Source organism: Lampris incognitus, chromosome 2, assembly GCF_029633865.1.
Source record: "Lampris incognitus isolate fLamInc1 chromosome 2, fLamInc1.hap2, whole genome shotgun sequence".
NCBI lineage: Eukaryota > Metazoa > Chordata > Actinopteri > Lampriformes > Lampridae > Lampris > Lampris incognitus.
In genome coordinates this window covers 27,717,659-27,732,968 of record NC_079212.1, presented here as the reverse complement: position 1 = coordinate 27,732,968, position 15,310 = coordinate 27,717,659, and the positions used below count along the sequence as shown (strand labels likewise).

Sequence of the window (15,310 nt, the reverse complement as noted above, 5' to 3'; positions counted from 1 at the left end):
AGACATGAACCTGACAGTAAAAGCAGCATGGTTTCCGACAGTACGTATTTATTGCACATTTCACAGCATGGGCTAAACCAGACACCAGTGCCAATGAGACAAGTTTTTTTTTTTTTTTTAAGTATTCACTCATGCATCTGTGTTCAAGTCAGAGGCAATTTTTTTTGAGTTTGTGCTGAGAAACTGAAGCAAACCATCAAAACCAAGGTCAGATCACATTACAGGGAAACGAGACCAAAGCCAGACAATCACAAAGTTGTCAGCGTAACTTTATATTTTTCTGTGTTCGCTTTTTTTTTTTTTTTGAGAACTGATCAAAAAGAAGATGCACTGTCAAAAATCTGCCAGCCAGTATTAGTGTTTTGGTTTTGGTTGAGCAAACCATAGCAGTTACTGACAAGAGAGGCAGGGGGAATAAAATAAAACCTGAAATGAAACAAAAATACATTCTCCGTTACTGTGGGAAGACCCCTGTCTGCGGAGGAGTCAGTGTCATGATCGGCCCCGAGGCCGACTGATTCTGCGGTGGTCGGGTAGACGACAACTGTTAAGGCGTCAGTGCTTCATCCCCAGTTGTGGTATATGTAGAGAGAGGCGACTAACAGGTTGGCACTCAGGCTTACAAACAATAACCCAGGGCAGATAAACTGCCTCAAGAAACCTGCGAAAGAAGACATATGAGACACTATGAGAGGAAAAAAGTGTAGGAGGCTGTCGCATATAGGCATATTCAAATATTTCCTGGAACAACGACAATAACAAAGATTATGCCTTACTTAGCATCCAGTATCTGGCCATATATGCCCAGGATTTCATTCATTTTCATATCTTGAGTGTATACTGTACACTTATTATTCATGTGGTATTATGTCTCTTGAATTTCATTCCCAATAACACTGAAAACAGACCTTTTAATATTGCACTTTAAAAAAAAAATTAAACAATGCATGTATAGTAACTGCAATATATAGTCTACCAATGCTTACACAGGTTTCAATGTGTATAATTCTGGCAACTTTTTTCTTTTTTTCTACAATAAACTACGAGGTGGCACTTTCAATGAAATACACGGCTCATTTGACATCCCAAAACAGGCTTGTAGGCGATTTCGCTTTTTGTTTTGTTTTGTTTCAACCCCATGTGTCAAAGTTAAGTCAAGTCAATTTTATTTGTATAGCCCATTATCCCAAATTACAAAATTTGCCTCAGTGGGCTTTATAGCAACACAACATCCTGTCCTTACACTCTTAATGTACAAAGGACTGTCGTCATTGTAGAAGAGACAGCAGAGCAGACATGAAAATAAAACATACTATCATTAATGACACAGTACCCCCTTCCCTTTGTGTTTAAATCAGACAGCTTGGCTCACCCTTTGATGGAGGAGTGCTCTCTGGTCCGTTCGTGGTAGTGTCGACCATGCACGCTGAGGACTCAGTGGAGCTGCCTCTCCTCCCCTCGATTACGCTTCCCTTCCTCCGTAAGGAACTCAAATCTACAGTCAGAGCAGCAGAGCCAGATGTAAGTTCAAAGGGACTAAGATAACTCTTGTCTCAACATCGTGGAATGACAAGGAAGTAAACATTAATTCATTTCTATGATGTTGTCGCCACTGACAGGTGTTTGCCATTACGTTCACTTGTGTACATCTCACTGACTTAAAGGTATATCATTACTTATGATAAAACTTCTCATCTAACACCGAGGTTCACGGTTCAAACCCCGGTGTTGCTGCCGTCTGTGCACGGAGCACAACTGGCAGCGCTCCTGGAAGGGTGAACTGGCAGGGGTAATGTGTCCCACTAGGATAAACAGTGCCTCCTACTGGTGGTGGGGCACCTATACAGCTGCAGGGAGATCCAGAGGAAATAGTTTTGGGCCTCTGCACGTTAACGTTCCTCTGCAGAAACCTGCAGCAGTGAGGTGAAAATAAACAGTTGGCTGGCTCCACGTGTACTGGAGGATACGGATGGAGTATATGCCCTCCCCCAGCCACCTTAAGGATCATTCAAAGGCAGGACTTTAAGGAGAACAGGGAATTGGACATGTCAAATTGTGATGAAAAGGGGGTGGGGAAAAAACAACTTCATTCAAACCTTTTGGCTTTGCTAGCTATCTATGTTCCAACTTACAAATGATCCTGTTTACCATTTTGGCTTTGGAAGGGCGATGTGTCTGGGGAAAACTGGCTGCTTAACACAGAAGGGGCAGGCTCATGGAAGAAGCGGGTAGGGGATACAGTGCGGGACATGGGGTGCTCTGCCTCTGGAGGAAAGAGCTGGAGTCTCCTCCCGCTGATGTTGAGGCGGGCAGGGCTGATAAGGGGACGGCGATGGTGGGCGGAGCCAGAGCTTGACGTGACTGAACCGGCCACCGAGGGAGTAGGCGACGGGCCTGGGGATGATGGGCGGCTCCCCGATTGCAGTGAGAAGTAGTCTAAGTAAAAAAACAAAAAACAAAAACCAAACAACAACAACAACAACAAAGGTCAATTTAGAAACACTACATTTTTTGAAGAAAAATTGTGTGCTTGTTTCTGATGAATTCTGAGTTTACTTTAAGTCTATGAGGAGCCTTGAGTGAATTGTTATGATAGTCCTTTCCACTCTACTCTTTTCCTTGGGGATTTCCCCCCCCCACAAAAATGTCAACTATCTCAAAAAAAAAGAAAAAAAAAAGACATAATAAACTTAAAATGCAGAACATTTTAAAAGTTGCACAAAATGTACAGTTTAAATGGTGCAAAGACTAAAAAAGTACACGCCAAGAGAAGTAAAGAAGTAAGATTATCAGAGTATTCTTTCTGAAATAAGCACGCTAATTAAATGCGTTTTGCAACCTTGATATTTTCCAGAGTTTCGTATTGTTTATTGTGAATCACAACAGTGAAACACCCAATGCCTTGATACCTGAAGGCGGGGAGTCTTTGCATTGTGATGGAGGTCTGCTCCCACTAAACAGATAACCCGAATCTGAAAAGAAGTTTAATGTACAATTTAGTCCATTTATCCAAGATACAAACATGAAACCTTTGTGCTCAGACACAGCGACAGCCAAGACATTTCCTGTCCGGTGACAAAGCCAAGTTTTAACAGTTAATGGTAACAACACCTGCTCGTGTGACAGCAACTTAAAATCAAGAACAGTTAGTTATCGAGCATCTTAGTGCCTCTGAATGGGACAGAACAAGCCAAGAGGGAAATTGTGACCCGAGCACAAGACAATAGACTGATATGGGGCACGGTCAGTGGGAAATGTAGGCTAACGCGGTCCCAACCAGAGTCGGTCCATGAGTGAGATCAATTACTCATCAGGAAGTACTATCACCAGAACCATTCTCAATGTGAGATGACCGCCTCATGAGAAAAGACCAAATTAACGGATATGCATTTACAGAAAACTAGCATACTCATCGTTTTTGATTAACAGCAGTTAATCAAATCCAGTCAACGTTCCAAGAAAACCTATCAAAATAGCCCCTGAAGGTGAAGTAAGCATTTAGATATTTCGTATTGGCAATTGTCTGTTAATGTCAGCTTTATAATTTGCATCTGTGAAGGAAAAATCAATTTCACCTGTTCTGATCAGTGATGGCATGGTGCCAAGGCAGAGGGCTCTGTTCAGACGTCCAGGGAGCGAGGATGGGGAGGCCTTGCGTTCCCGGGGGCCCCGCTGGCGGCTGATGAGCTTGGAGAGGTTGGGTGGTGGGGCAGGGATGAAGGAGTCAGATGTGTCACTGGAGATGTAAGACAGATGCTGGCCGCTGAGGGGAGGAGGACCCATAAAGCTGCCTGCAAGGTATCTGCAACACAAGACCAACACTGTCAACCCCTGATCATCACACTCTCTTATAGGCCTCTGTAACAACGAGACGATTTCAGTACGTTGTTCACGATTCATTTTACAAATCAATACCATTTCATCTTGGATGTCTACATGTTATTGGATCTTTGTCATTAATATAAGATGAAGTGGGGACTTAAATTCTTAGCTTTTTTGCAATTTAAAAGGCACATAGTGCTCCAAAGGAAATTTAAAAACCATTATAGGCTCTCAATCTAATCTGGGTGTCAATATTTTGTCCATGTATATAATCAAACTCTCATTTTTTTTGGCAATACAAGCATGCCAAATCCTCCCTAACAATAAAACATTTTAATTAGTTTCAGAATCTGTTTTTGCCAATTTAATTTGTTGCCAATTATCACATTGAGGGGATTTTAATCGGTGAGGTGATCACTGAACACTCAAGATATATGGTTAGTCTAAAATCAGAGCCAGTTGAATCAAGCCACAATCTTTGCTTTGTACGGCCTGGATCCAGTATCTTTGCCTTGTGCAGCGGCCAGGACAAACCACCTGTCTTACACTGTTAAAGACAACAGGCTGTGACTGGAGTATAGAGCCATCATTGATAAACTGTTTTCAGCTGTTGGACAACACGCAACAGATTACACCAAAGACCTCAATGAGAAACGCCACTCAGCAAGCCTGCACCAGAGTTTTACATTGACATCACATACAATCAGTACTGAAGGTCAATAAATGACCACGATTCTGTGCTTTTCCTCTTTGTTGGTGAGCAGATTTGTTGCTATATGGAAAAGTATGGGTAGCAGAAATGTTTAATGGGTATAATTTTTCTTTAATGTCACCCTTTGCTTAAACTTATTTCAAAAGGGAAACGGAGAAGCCTCATTTCAATTAACCAAATCATTACAAATAAATAAAAAGGATTTGGAATCTACCAATTCAAATACAAGGGGGGAAATACACAAAAGACAGCATCTTTTTTTCCTTGAATAACATCAAACGGAGAAGTCATATCCTTTCACACTTGTTTATTACATTCAGTATACAGCAGTCAACCCCACAAACGTCTTTACAAAACGTTTTATTGTTGCCCAATTTGTTAGAAAAACAAGGGGTGATTACACTGAATTTCAGCACTCAAGACATGTAGTTCCCATCTCTCACGCCAACAACAGGTAAGCCCTGCCAGCGAGTTTGGCACCGCCTTTCCATCAGCACAGGTAAAGCTTTTTCTAGAATCACACTACTACTCCATAGAGAATGAATGGAAAGAAATGTAAGTGACTGACCACACCCAGACTAATCAAAGAAGCTGTTGGTGACCAAAGTACATCTCAGAAGAGAGACTGGGACTTGAGTAACACAAATGTTTAAACTGAATAGTTATCCACCCCCCCCTTCTCCCCAATTGTATCCGGCCAATTAACCCACTCTTCCGAGCAGTCCTGGTCGCTGCTCCATCCCCTGCCGATCCGGGGAAGGCTGCAGACTACCATATGCCTCCTCTCATACATGCAGTCGCCAGCCACTTCTTTTCACCTGACAGTGAGGAGTTTCGTCAGGGGGACGTCGCAAGAGGGAGGATCATGCCATTTCCCCCTAAAACAGGTACCCCGACTGACCAGAGGAGGCGCTAGTAAAGCGACCAGGACACAGACCCACATCCGGCTTCCCACCCACAGACACAGCCAATTGTGTCTGTAGGGATGTCCGACCAAGCCGGAGGTAACACAGGGATTCGAACCAGTGACCCCCGTGTTGGTAGGCAACAGAATAGACCGCTACACCACCCAGATGCCCCTAGTAATCCACTTTAAGATGCAGTACCCAAAAGTGTTTTTCACTGGGGATATTGCAAGAAGACATTTGGCTGGACAGAATTCATTTTTGCAGGAGACTACCTCCGAAAATATAAATACAAACTGGGTTAATGAGAATAAATACATCTTAGCTTATCTTTATAGTTTGAAATCATAAATGTTTTCTTACATTGTGTATGAAAGTACCAAAACTTTGTATACCAAGCTTTGAAACTAAGAAATGCCTTACAAAGTTGAGAGTATTCTTTAAGGTACCAAGTCTTAGTGTTGTCACAACACATCCGTCACTAAAATTGTTTGCTAGGTATTGCAAAGGGAAATACCAGAGTCACAAACCCATCAATACAAAAACAGACAACTACATTTGTCAGCTACATACATTCATAACATAGTGCGCTAAAAATATTCACATTCAAAAACATATGTAAAAATAGGTAGTTCTGTGGCAATCACTCCGTTAGTACACACACACACACACACACAAAAAAAAAACTTATGGCCATTTCATGTGCTCCAGTTGCATTTGTCATCCTAAATTTTAAAAACAAACAAGTTTGAATGTAGTATCCTCAAGCTTCATGCTTGGCATAAGTGGAGATTGGCAGTTGTACAGGCTTATCAGAAAGATACAGAACGAGTCCAAGACACCCAAAACAGGAAGAGCCACATATTCAGGCTAGGCCTCTATGAAGATAACAATGGAGCAAAATAAATGTACTATGGCAAAGAAAACACATTTTACATTGTCACAAACACACTGAAACACAGAAAAGGTGTGGTGTTCCAGACAAGTCAACTCTTCAGATGCGGTTTGTAAGTTTGCAGTTATTGAAATATTGTGACTCAAAGATGCAATGAGGGAAGCTTTTCCAACTAATGACAGAATTCACGACTGTCAGCATTTGAAATGAGTTTGTTGAGCTTTTACAGGAAGGAGGGAGCAGACAATCAGTTTAAAAACAAAGTTCAGTAGAAAGACGGTTACAATTTCAGAGACAACATGCTGAAACCAAATGATTTCTCCTCAAAACTTACAAACTGCATCGTTGTTGTCTGAAATTAGCTGACATTTTGTTTTTGTTTTGTTTGCCAAAATTTAGAATGCTTTAAGGCCACTGCAACAAACATGCTTGGGTGGAAAAAAATACATCAATCTGCAGGACAAACATGAAAAAAACAAATCTCATAAATACACTACCCTACAAACACAATCTACAGTCTCTCTTTGCAACTACAATAACAATACATAACTTCAAGACTTCCCCTTTTCCAATACTGTCAAAACACTACTTCTTGTAACACAGCAAGTAACACAAACAGTCCATTACATATGGCAGGATAATAGCACATGCTTTGCAGGCAAAGGGATTTGCATGCTATCAGTGTTTTTAATGTATTTATAATTAAGTGTTTCTAAAGGTCAAGTGCAATACAGCAAGAGGAAGCAATTATGAAAGCAAGCCGAAGAGGAGGCAGGACAGAAATCTGGTATTTCCAGCTGCAACGACCTGTGCAACCATTTTCACGAACATCTAACTTACCTAACTGTATTTTACTTTTAAACAGTGTACAAACTTCACACGAAAATGCATTTTGTTAAACTATGACTTTGCCCAGACTATAATTAAATGGGTCACCTCAGTATTTTATAATACTTGCTGAGTTTCTGGGCTTTTGATACTTTTAATGTATACAATTAGCAACCCCCACCCCCCTAAAAAACAAAAACAACAAAAAAACAAAAACAAAACGTCCCAGTTTTGTGGAAAAATGCTGTTTTGTCAGGTTCTATTTTTCATAGTGTAACATTGCTTCTGTTAAAAGTATTTGTTGCTTTAAATCCGCTTACGCATGTAGATTAGGAATCCTCCACATAATCACTTGGATTCCAAACAGGGTTCACAAGGAATGCTTCGAATTAATATTTGCCTATTTAAGGTAACATAAAACAAGGCCTCGTGGAACTCTGGACAATATTCTCTTTAAATGTGGTGAAGCAAATTTTGAGGCAAGTAGACACAAGAGAGCCAACTAGAGACACAGAATTTCCTTATCTACTAATTACAGGTAAAAACAAAAAAACAAAACAAGGCGTTTCCTTTAGCAAAGATTATTCCTCCACATGTGGGAAGGCAAAATATGATGATTTCAAGGGTGGAAAAAAAGACACCAATTATCCAAATGGCTAAAAATACCACATCATGTTTAGGAAGTGAAGTAACAAATATTTTCACAGAGCAGCGGTGACCTACATTGAGGTAACAGGAACACTGACGGGAAGGACATATCACTGGATTTACACACATAACACTAATTTCAAATTTATCACTTCAACTTTTCCTTAAATACACAATTTAAAAATGAATCTTCATGAATTATCATGGAACTACATTATCATTGGTATGTAGACTTAGTTTAGTTAAATCAAGTACTGTTTTCTACAAGCAACTACCGTCTTCCAACATCTTAACTAGCAGTTGTTTTAACATTACAACTCAAATACCATAATAACTGGATTTAGTCTAAGTCAGACCTTATTTTTCACAAAATGAAGTCTGAAAATTTTGAGGGAGTACTATTTGGAAACTACTTTAAGTTCAATATCATACTTGCATTACAATTGGATTCTTAAATATGTTATTTTTGCATTTATAAAACGGTATTGTGACATACAGATGTGTGACAAAGGAAAGCCTGAATGCTTGACCCCTATAGTGACGGGGGTCCAGGTGCTCGTTTCTGTTGTGGGGGCATTTTCCTGCCATGGTTTGGGTCCACTTGTCCCCTTAGAGGGAAGGATCTCTGCAAATCAATACAAAGTTATTCTGAGTGATCACCTTCATTCTATGATGAAAACATTTCTATCCTGATGGGAGTGGTCTCTTCCAGGATGACAATGCCCCCATCCACAGGGCACAAGGGGTCACTGAATGGTTTGATGAGTATGAAAATGATGTAAATCATATGCTATGGCCTTCACAGTCACCAGACCGCAAGCCAGTTGAGCACACCTATGGGAGATTTTTGGACCTACGCGTTACACGCTCTCTACCACCATCATCAAAACACCAAATGAGGGAATATCTTTTGGAAGAATGGTGCTCATCCCTCCAGTAGAGTTCAGAAACTTGTAGAATCTATGACAAGGAGCATTGAAGCTGTTCCGGAGGCTCCTGGTGGACCAACACCGTACTAAGACATTTGATGTTAGTTTTTCCTTTCATTTGTCACCCATCTGTATATCAACAGTGTAAAATTCCCTGTGATTATCATTATTTTCCATAATATCCAGAACTAAGCGTGAAACACTGCATCTCTTTCCACATCAGCCATCATCTGTGTCTTCCACACCTTTGTTTTTGCATTGCAGATGAATTCATTTAAGAATCATGACTCCCAAGGACTGCAATGAGTACTTTTTGGAAACATGCAGACCTACTTTTTTGTTATGTAAATGTAGGCAATGTCATCAGAACAGACAGGGTGTGTAACAGATTTACACACTTCAATAAGGCTTTCAGGGACTTCACAAATTAGTGTTTCATGCAGTGAGTTTCAAGTTAGTACATGATTTTTCAGCTGATGGGTAAATTACATGTAGAAGTTAAAACATATCAGACAGTCAATCAATAAAGGAGAGGCTCTGAAAAGCATTCAACAAAATTCTATTGCTTTTCATAGCTAGAGTTGAACTACTTAAAATTTAGTTAAAATTGTTCCTTTGTTTTCACATCACGCCACACATCTTCAGTTAACTAGCTAATTGCATTTGTTGGTTATATTACCAATGAAAAGAGTAATAAATAAATATGACGACAGTATGATGTTGAGTCATTATGGCACATTATTATAGAGCCAATGCTGTAGGTCCTAAAGTTTACTTGGGTGGATCTTTTAAGGAAATTTAAATTTTACTGTTCAGATTCTGACCTTCGGCCTCTGGCTCTCCGCGGGCACATGGATTTGCGGGTTGCCACAGCAGCAGCAAAGCTGACCAGGCAACAGAGGACGGTGGTGCTGAGCTTGGCTGTGTCCAGCTGCTCAGAGACGCAATTCAGGTAGCTCTCAGCCAAGTAGAGGCACAGAAGTAGGAGCCATAACACAGAGGCCACAGCATCAATCCTCCTCAACCTGAAAACAAATTCACAATGCCATCACAAGGGACTGTCTGTTGAAGAGCGAGTTCTTAATGTTTCTTCTCATAGAGGACGCAATTGCCCTTAAAAACATGACTATCTTTTTAATTAAGAAACTTGTCTGTGTGTGCTGAGCTGTAAACACACAGCCCTTCCCTTCAATGAGACGTTATGCGTCTTACCTGACACGTCCTGCAAGGATGATGGCAGTGACACAGGTCAACAGGCCAACAGCGGTTACGGCCATTTGATTGTCCCGTCCGTACTGCCAAGCCAGCTCCGCCCTCTCAGTGGTCTTGTTTGGTAGCAGGTCAAGCAGATGCTGCCACACATGTCCAGCTCCACTGCTCTCATTTTTAGGGGTGGAGTCGTTGTAAGGACCAGGTTTAGGAGGAATGACCCCTCCGCTTAATGTTTGCTGTGTGTGTAGAAAGGCAGACTGCAGGTCTACTGACCCACATATAACCACAGCGACCAGAAAGGCACAGATGACAAAAGCCAAAGCACGCATCAGTATCACTCCCATTGGCGTATTGAGGTAATAGGAGCTCTGTGGGACAAGAAGTTGTTTTAAGTACAGACTCTTTTTATAATTTGACACTTGTTCTAATTCTATATGAACAGAAACCCAACTTTCAAACTTACAGAAAACAGCAAACTTATTTCTATATCTATATTCCTTTCTTAAAAGTTTTGTGTTATGTGCCAAGTTTCACAATGAGCAACACATTAAGTCAAATTACTGGCATCTGAAAAGTACTCAGCAAATAAAACAGATTTTGATTCTGAATAAATGTACCCGCACACTTTATGTTCCCTTAGCCCTGCACAGTTTGGGACCTTGGTCTCTACCCACTTTTACAATGGCCTTGTCAGACTCTCTGCTACGTCTGAGCTGATGGTTTAAGAGCACAGTGCGGAGTTGGCGGTTCTGGTATTTGATGTAGTACTCCACTGCCGTCTGACATGGCCTGCATAACTTGTATGTCTGTTCAAGGTGATGCTTGTATGCTTCTATCTCCTCATCGTAGTTTTCCTACAATGAGAACACAAACAAATGCACAGTTCTTGACTCTGACTGTAGAGAATGCTAGAGGAGTGTGTAGTAGCAGATAGATAAACAATACATACGTCTTCCCTTGGGATGAATGAAGCCAACTGCTTAATCTTGGCAGATTGGTTGTTGTTGCACTTTCTGCACAGTAGCATCTGACAGTTGACCCACTGCAGAGACTTGGGCGCCTCAGACAAGGGAACAGTTGCGGACACGCCGTGATTAAGATCTTCCATGTACTGAGCTGGGATGGGTTTGTTGTAATCGCCATTCTAAAAAGATATATGTCTTGATGCATGCTCAATAATCCAGGTAAGGAAATCCTAGAAAGTTCAATGAGTTCATCTGGACATAATGTTTAGTGGGAGAAACGTTTCATCACTCATCTAAGTGACTTGGTCAGTCTCAGCTGACTGCAGGTCTCCCGACCTTACCATCTTACAATGCTGTGATTACAATTATTCCCCAATCCTCTGAATAGCACACGTGGGCATCTTAACTCTAATGAATGGTCAAGGCAATGTCCATATGAAACAGATTGCTGGTTTCGGTTGTCACTAACTGTTGGTTTCGGTCATTATGCAGCTGTGCTGTTTCTAGGGTTAGGGATACCTGCAGTCAGCGGAGACTGGCAAAACCACTTAGATAAATGATGAAACGTCTAAATGTTGTGTCCAGATGAACGGATTCAACTTTCCGGGACTAAAAAGCTATATAACAAAGGGAAATTACACTGTACAAATGTTACCACAATGGCAACTTTAATAGCACAACAGCTGGAGGTTTGCTGTTATGCAAAATTACAAACAGGGTTGCACATTGGCTTAACCTACCTCCTGGAAGCCATTGTACTGGTCACAGTTAGGACAGTCCCAGCAGTTCCTGTTGTCATAGGGCACCACTGTATTCTGGTTGCAGAACCAACAGTTGACATGAGCATGTGTGGGTTTCTTTCTGTGAAGCAAAGAGACGACCATGTGTCACAGTTCAAGTGATGCAGCCTCGACAAATGGTGATATTTATTCGGCACGTCGATAGTCAACTAGTAACCGGGGTACCCGGTTCGCCGTCATCCCCTTGATGCCAATCGTCTTCACACAAAGCAGTTAAAAAAAATGCAACCTTCGACCTCCTTCGCACGTTTTTTCCCTTATATAACGTATATGAGCCATGTTATGACACGATTTGCGCGCTAAAAAATTGTTGACACCGATTTCACTTCATAGACACGAACGCGCCGCTGCATCGGTTTATGTTAATTAATGAGCAGAGGAATGCAGCGTGATAGTTAATTAACGATAAACCCTTTGGGGAATTTTTTGCAGATTGGCAAACATGTGTCGAGCGTTATATTAAACCAGCGACGGCCGGAGTCCAAACACGCCAAAGGCCACGTACGGCGGGGCATACCTGGTCGCGATCTTATAGACGAGCGCTCCGCCGGCGACCAACGCCGTTCCGACCCCTCCGTACACCAACTGGGGGTATTCCAAAACAAGTTGGTTAAAAACCTCCATTTTCCTTCAACACATTGACATAAATGACTGAAACATGAGACTTGTTGTTTTCTTTGTACATATAAAGCTAACGAGCACGCGGCAGACTACCCTCCCCTCTTTTTGTTCACGTCCACATACAGGAAACGGAATTGCGTAGCAGATGCGGCCGCGTTCAAATGTGTTTGATTCACCCTTCTCTGTGCTAATGGTTCCAAGAGCTATCCGCGATTACACCAATCTATGGATTTCTGGTGTAATTGACACGTATTTTATCTTTAATTTGTCGCAAATGCTTTAATCAATTAATTTATTTACGTTTTAAATCAGACGTTGTTAAATAGAAAGGGCGCTCACTTACAGTGTTGGTACGTACGCCATATAATCGCTTCAGCCCTTACCCCGCCCCATCCGATTCGCTAACACATAGCCATGGACTGAGTGAAGCATGTACTTGACCAATGGCTGCAGACTTTAATACAACATGAAATCAATGAACTTTTAGCACTACAAAATACTCGACGTGTACGATGGTTACAGCTGTAATAATCATGAAATCAACAGCAGCGTCCGTCTGCCATAATTTTTTTTTACTAATATTGTTACAGAAAGTATGATCCATGAAGGGAGTGATTTGATTGCTCATTATTTGTGTATTATAAACCAGAGGATGGCAATAATGTTATCATCAAAGCAGTGCAACTGATTGGTAGTCTGGAATGGCCCCGTTGTACTGCCAATTACAGATCTTGTGGTACATTTGTGCGCACTTCAAGAAACGACTTTATTTCGTAAAAGTAAATAAACACTTCATGGCTCAGATAGTAAAAGTACGACTTCTGCGTGGAAAAAATCTGCAGTTAAACGACTAGACTAAATTCGTTTCAACACAGTATACCTTTTAAGTTACTTTAAGAAAAATTTCAGCACGCATTAAATGGAAAATGAGATTTGACGTCATATCGAGACATCATTTAGTCAACATACAATAAGTGAGAGAATGAGTGTAGGTATTTGATGCAAAAATAAAACTTTATTGTAAGCTGATGTTATACATCAAGTAATTATCTACAATAAGGTTAAAAATGATCAAATTGAACTGGGTTGCAAGCTGATTCACAGCTAGGCATTGCTCCACGCAGGAGGACAATTTTGATCAAGGAACGAAATAAATAATGAAGTCACAAATGTTTGCGTAAAACAAACAACAAACTTGCAAAAACCATGTTAGTCTGGGAGACAAAAAAAAAACATTTAACCTGCTTTAGAGGCTACGAAGGCCAGATGAAGCAACAAGAAGGGCGCCATTTTCATAGGCCTATTTAAATGGCATTGGAACGAATATCAAAAACATTTACAAAAGATGAACAATTATTGCCTCACATTTAAGCTCCAACAGCCAAAAACAAAGACAAAATGTGAAATGATGAACAGGCGAACTTCTCAAGAGCCAGTCTGCGAACCTGGCTGACAGCTGGTGTCTCCTATCATGCACGAGTGGGCGACGGGCATCTCTGATTGCTTTGAGAATTGGGAGTAAGAGACGGCGCCGCCGTTGGGGCTGATGGGCGGGGTGACACCTCCGCCGTGCGGATAGCCGCCGTGGGGCACCAGCACGGACGGGTGGTGGTGGTAGGCTCCGTAGGTGGTGTGGAAGTGGTGGGCAGGGTAGTAGAAACTAGACGAACCAATAGTACTTTTGCTGTTGTTGTTATTGATAACAAGTCCACTCGGGGAGACGGATCGTGCATGTCCACTGAGGACTTGCGGAACTGCGTAAGCGTGCGTCTGCGGTGAACTCGACTGGCACCGAGTCCAGGGCGCAGGTTGCACGAAGAGACACTTTTCCTTCACATACAATGGCTCTTGGTAATCCACGGGGTTCCCGGATAGATAGGGCACACCCGGGGGTCTGTAGGGTCTCCTCACTCTCCGGCGCCTCCTGTAGTTGCCCTTCTCGAACATGTCCTCGAACGCGGGGTCCAGCACCCAGTAGTTGCCCTTTCGGTCCCCTCCACTCTCCCGGGGCACTTTGACGAAGCACTCATTGAGGCTGAGGTTGTGTCGGATGCTGTTCTGCCAGCCCTTCTTGTTCCTCTCGTAGTAAGGGAACTTGGCGGAGATGTAGTCGTATATGCCGCTCAGAGTTTGCCTTTTGCCACAGCTCTCCTGAATGGCCATCGCGATGAGAGCCACGTAGGAGTAGGGTGGTTTCTCCACCTCTCCGGCGGCGGCGGCGGCGGCGCTGATCTTGGTCTCCTCTTGCCCCGCCGCAGGTTTCTCCTCCGGCTCGGTTTGCGGTGAGTTGGAGCTGATGTTTGCCCGCCGTTCATCGGGGAATACTTTGCCCACGTCCATCTTCCTCCGTCTCTCTCTTTTGCCTGGCGTAGTCCTGACGGCGTTGCGCAAACAAACAAAAGGGGGGGGGGACAGCAATGAACTGCTGAACGTTTTTTTTCTTCTTCCAACGGTGTCCACAGGTGCACACAGGCTCCGTGTGAACCCTCCCACAGGTAAAGAAAGAAAGTGTCCGTCGCATCCTTTCATCCTGCCGCCTTTCCCACTTTGTAATATTATTCTGAGAATGGTCCGTTAAAGTTGAAGCAGAGGTCACGGAGTAGTGGTTGTTCATTGGCTGTTGTACAAATAAAGCAAAGATCAAACACCGTAGCGGCTTTAAGAAGGTGGTCGCCACCTAGACATTGCTTGGCATCCCCCTCATCATATTTTCTTTTTATATATCTTACAAATCCATATAATTTTGTTATGCTGTTTTAATGTTATATCCTTCTCGCACTAAGATTATGATTATTATTATTATTATTATTATTATTTTACATGGTGATGCTGGTTGCGTAGCTCGGGTTCTGGGCTGTTCCGGTGGCGTCTGGACACTGCTTGGCGTCCTCCTCTTCATATTCTTCATCCATCCATCCATCCATCCATCCATCCATCCATCCATCCATCCATCCATCCATCCATTATCTGAAC

At 42.2% G+C, this 15,310-nt stretch overlaps 2 protein-coding genes across 4 annotated transcripts; both read right to left on the bottom strand.

Annotated features, from left to right (window-relative positions):
- tmem201 (transmembrane protein 201) lies at window positions 1-12,417 on the bottom strand. 3 transcript variants are annotated; one of them, XM_056273974.1, is made up of 11 exons: window positions 12,234-12,417; window positions 11,657-11,777; window positions 10,901-11,095; window positions 10,626-10,805; window positions 9,952-10,319; window positions 9,564-9,764; window positions 3,576-3,802; window positions 2,910-2,972; window positions 2,149-2,436; window positions 1,373-1,495; window positions 1-661 (listed from the first exon to the last, which is right to left on the bottom strand). In XM_056273974.1, the coding sequence occupies exons 1-11, from the start codon at window positions 12,338-12,340 to the stop codon at window positions 564-566; spliced, it is 1,971 nt and encodes a 656-aa protein (XP_056129949.1). In that variant the 5' UTR covers window positions 12,341-12,417; the 3' UTR covers window positions 1-563. The 3 variants fall into 3 exon arrangements, with proteins under 3 accessions (XP_056129949.1, XP_056129950.1, XP_056129951.1); XM_056273975.1 differs by lacking the exon at window positions 2,910-2,972; XM_056273976.1 differs by lacking the exons at window positions 1-661; window positions 1,373-1,495; window positions 2,149-2,436; window positions 2,910-2,972; window positions 3,576-3,802 and adding an exon at window positions 8,366-8,435.
- Window positions 12,418-13,762: 1,345 nt separating this feature from the next.
- foxl2l (forkhead box L2-like) lies at window positions 13,763-14,677 on the bottom strand. The gene has a single exon (XM_056299146.1). The coding sequence runs from the start codon at window positions 14,675-14,677 to the stop codon at window positions 13,763-13,765; it is 915 nt and encodes a 304-aa protein (XP_056155121.1).
- Window positions 14,678-15,310: the final 633 nt, after the last annotated feature.

Bases quoted from the DNA above. Each gene is read 5' to 3' on its own strand.
- foxl2l (XM_056299146.1), bottom strand. From the start codon at position 14,677: ATGGACGTGGGCAAAGTATTCCCCGATGAACGGCGGGCAAACATCAGC.
- tmem201 (XM_056273974.1), bottom strand. From the start codon at position 12,340: ATGGAGGTTTTTAACCAACTTGTTTTGGAATACCCCCAGTTGGTGTAC. The intron at 10,806-10,900 runs GTATGTATTGTT...TTCTCATTGTAG, and splicing joins CATTCATCCCAAGGGAAGAC to GAAAACTACGATGAGGAGAT. The intron at 10,320-10,625 runs GTGGGTAGAGAC...CTTGTCCCACAG, and splicing joins CTGACAAGGCCATTGTAAAA to AGCTCCTATTACCTCAATAC.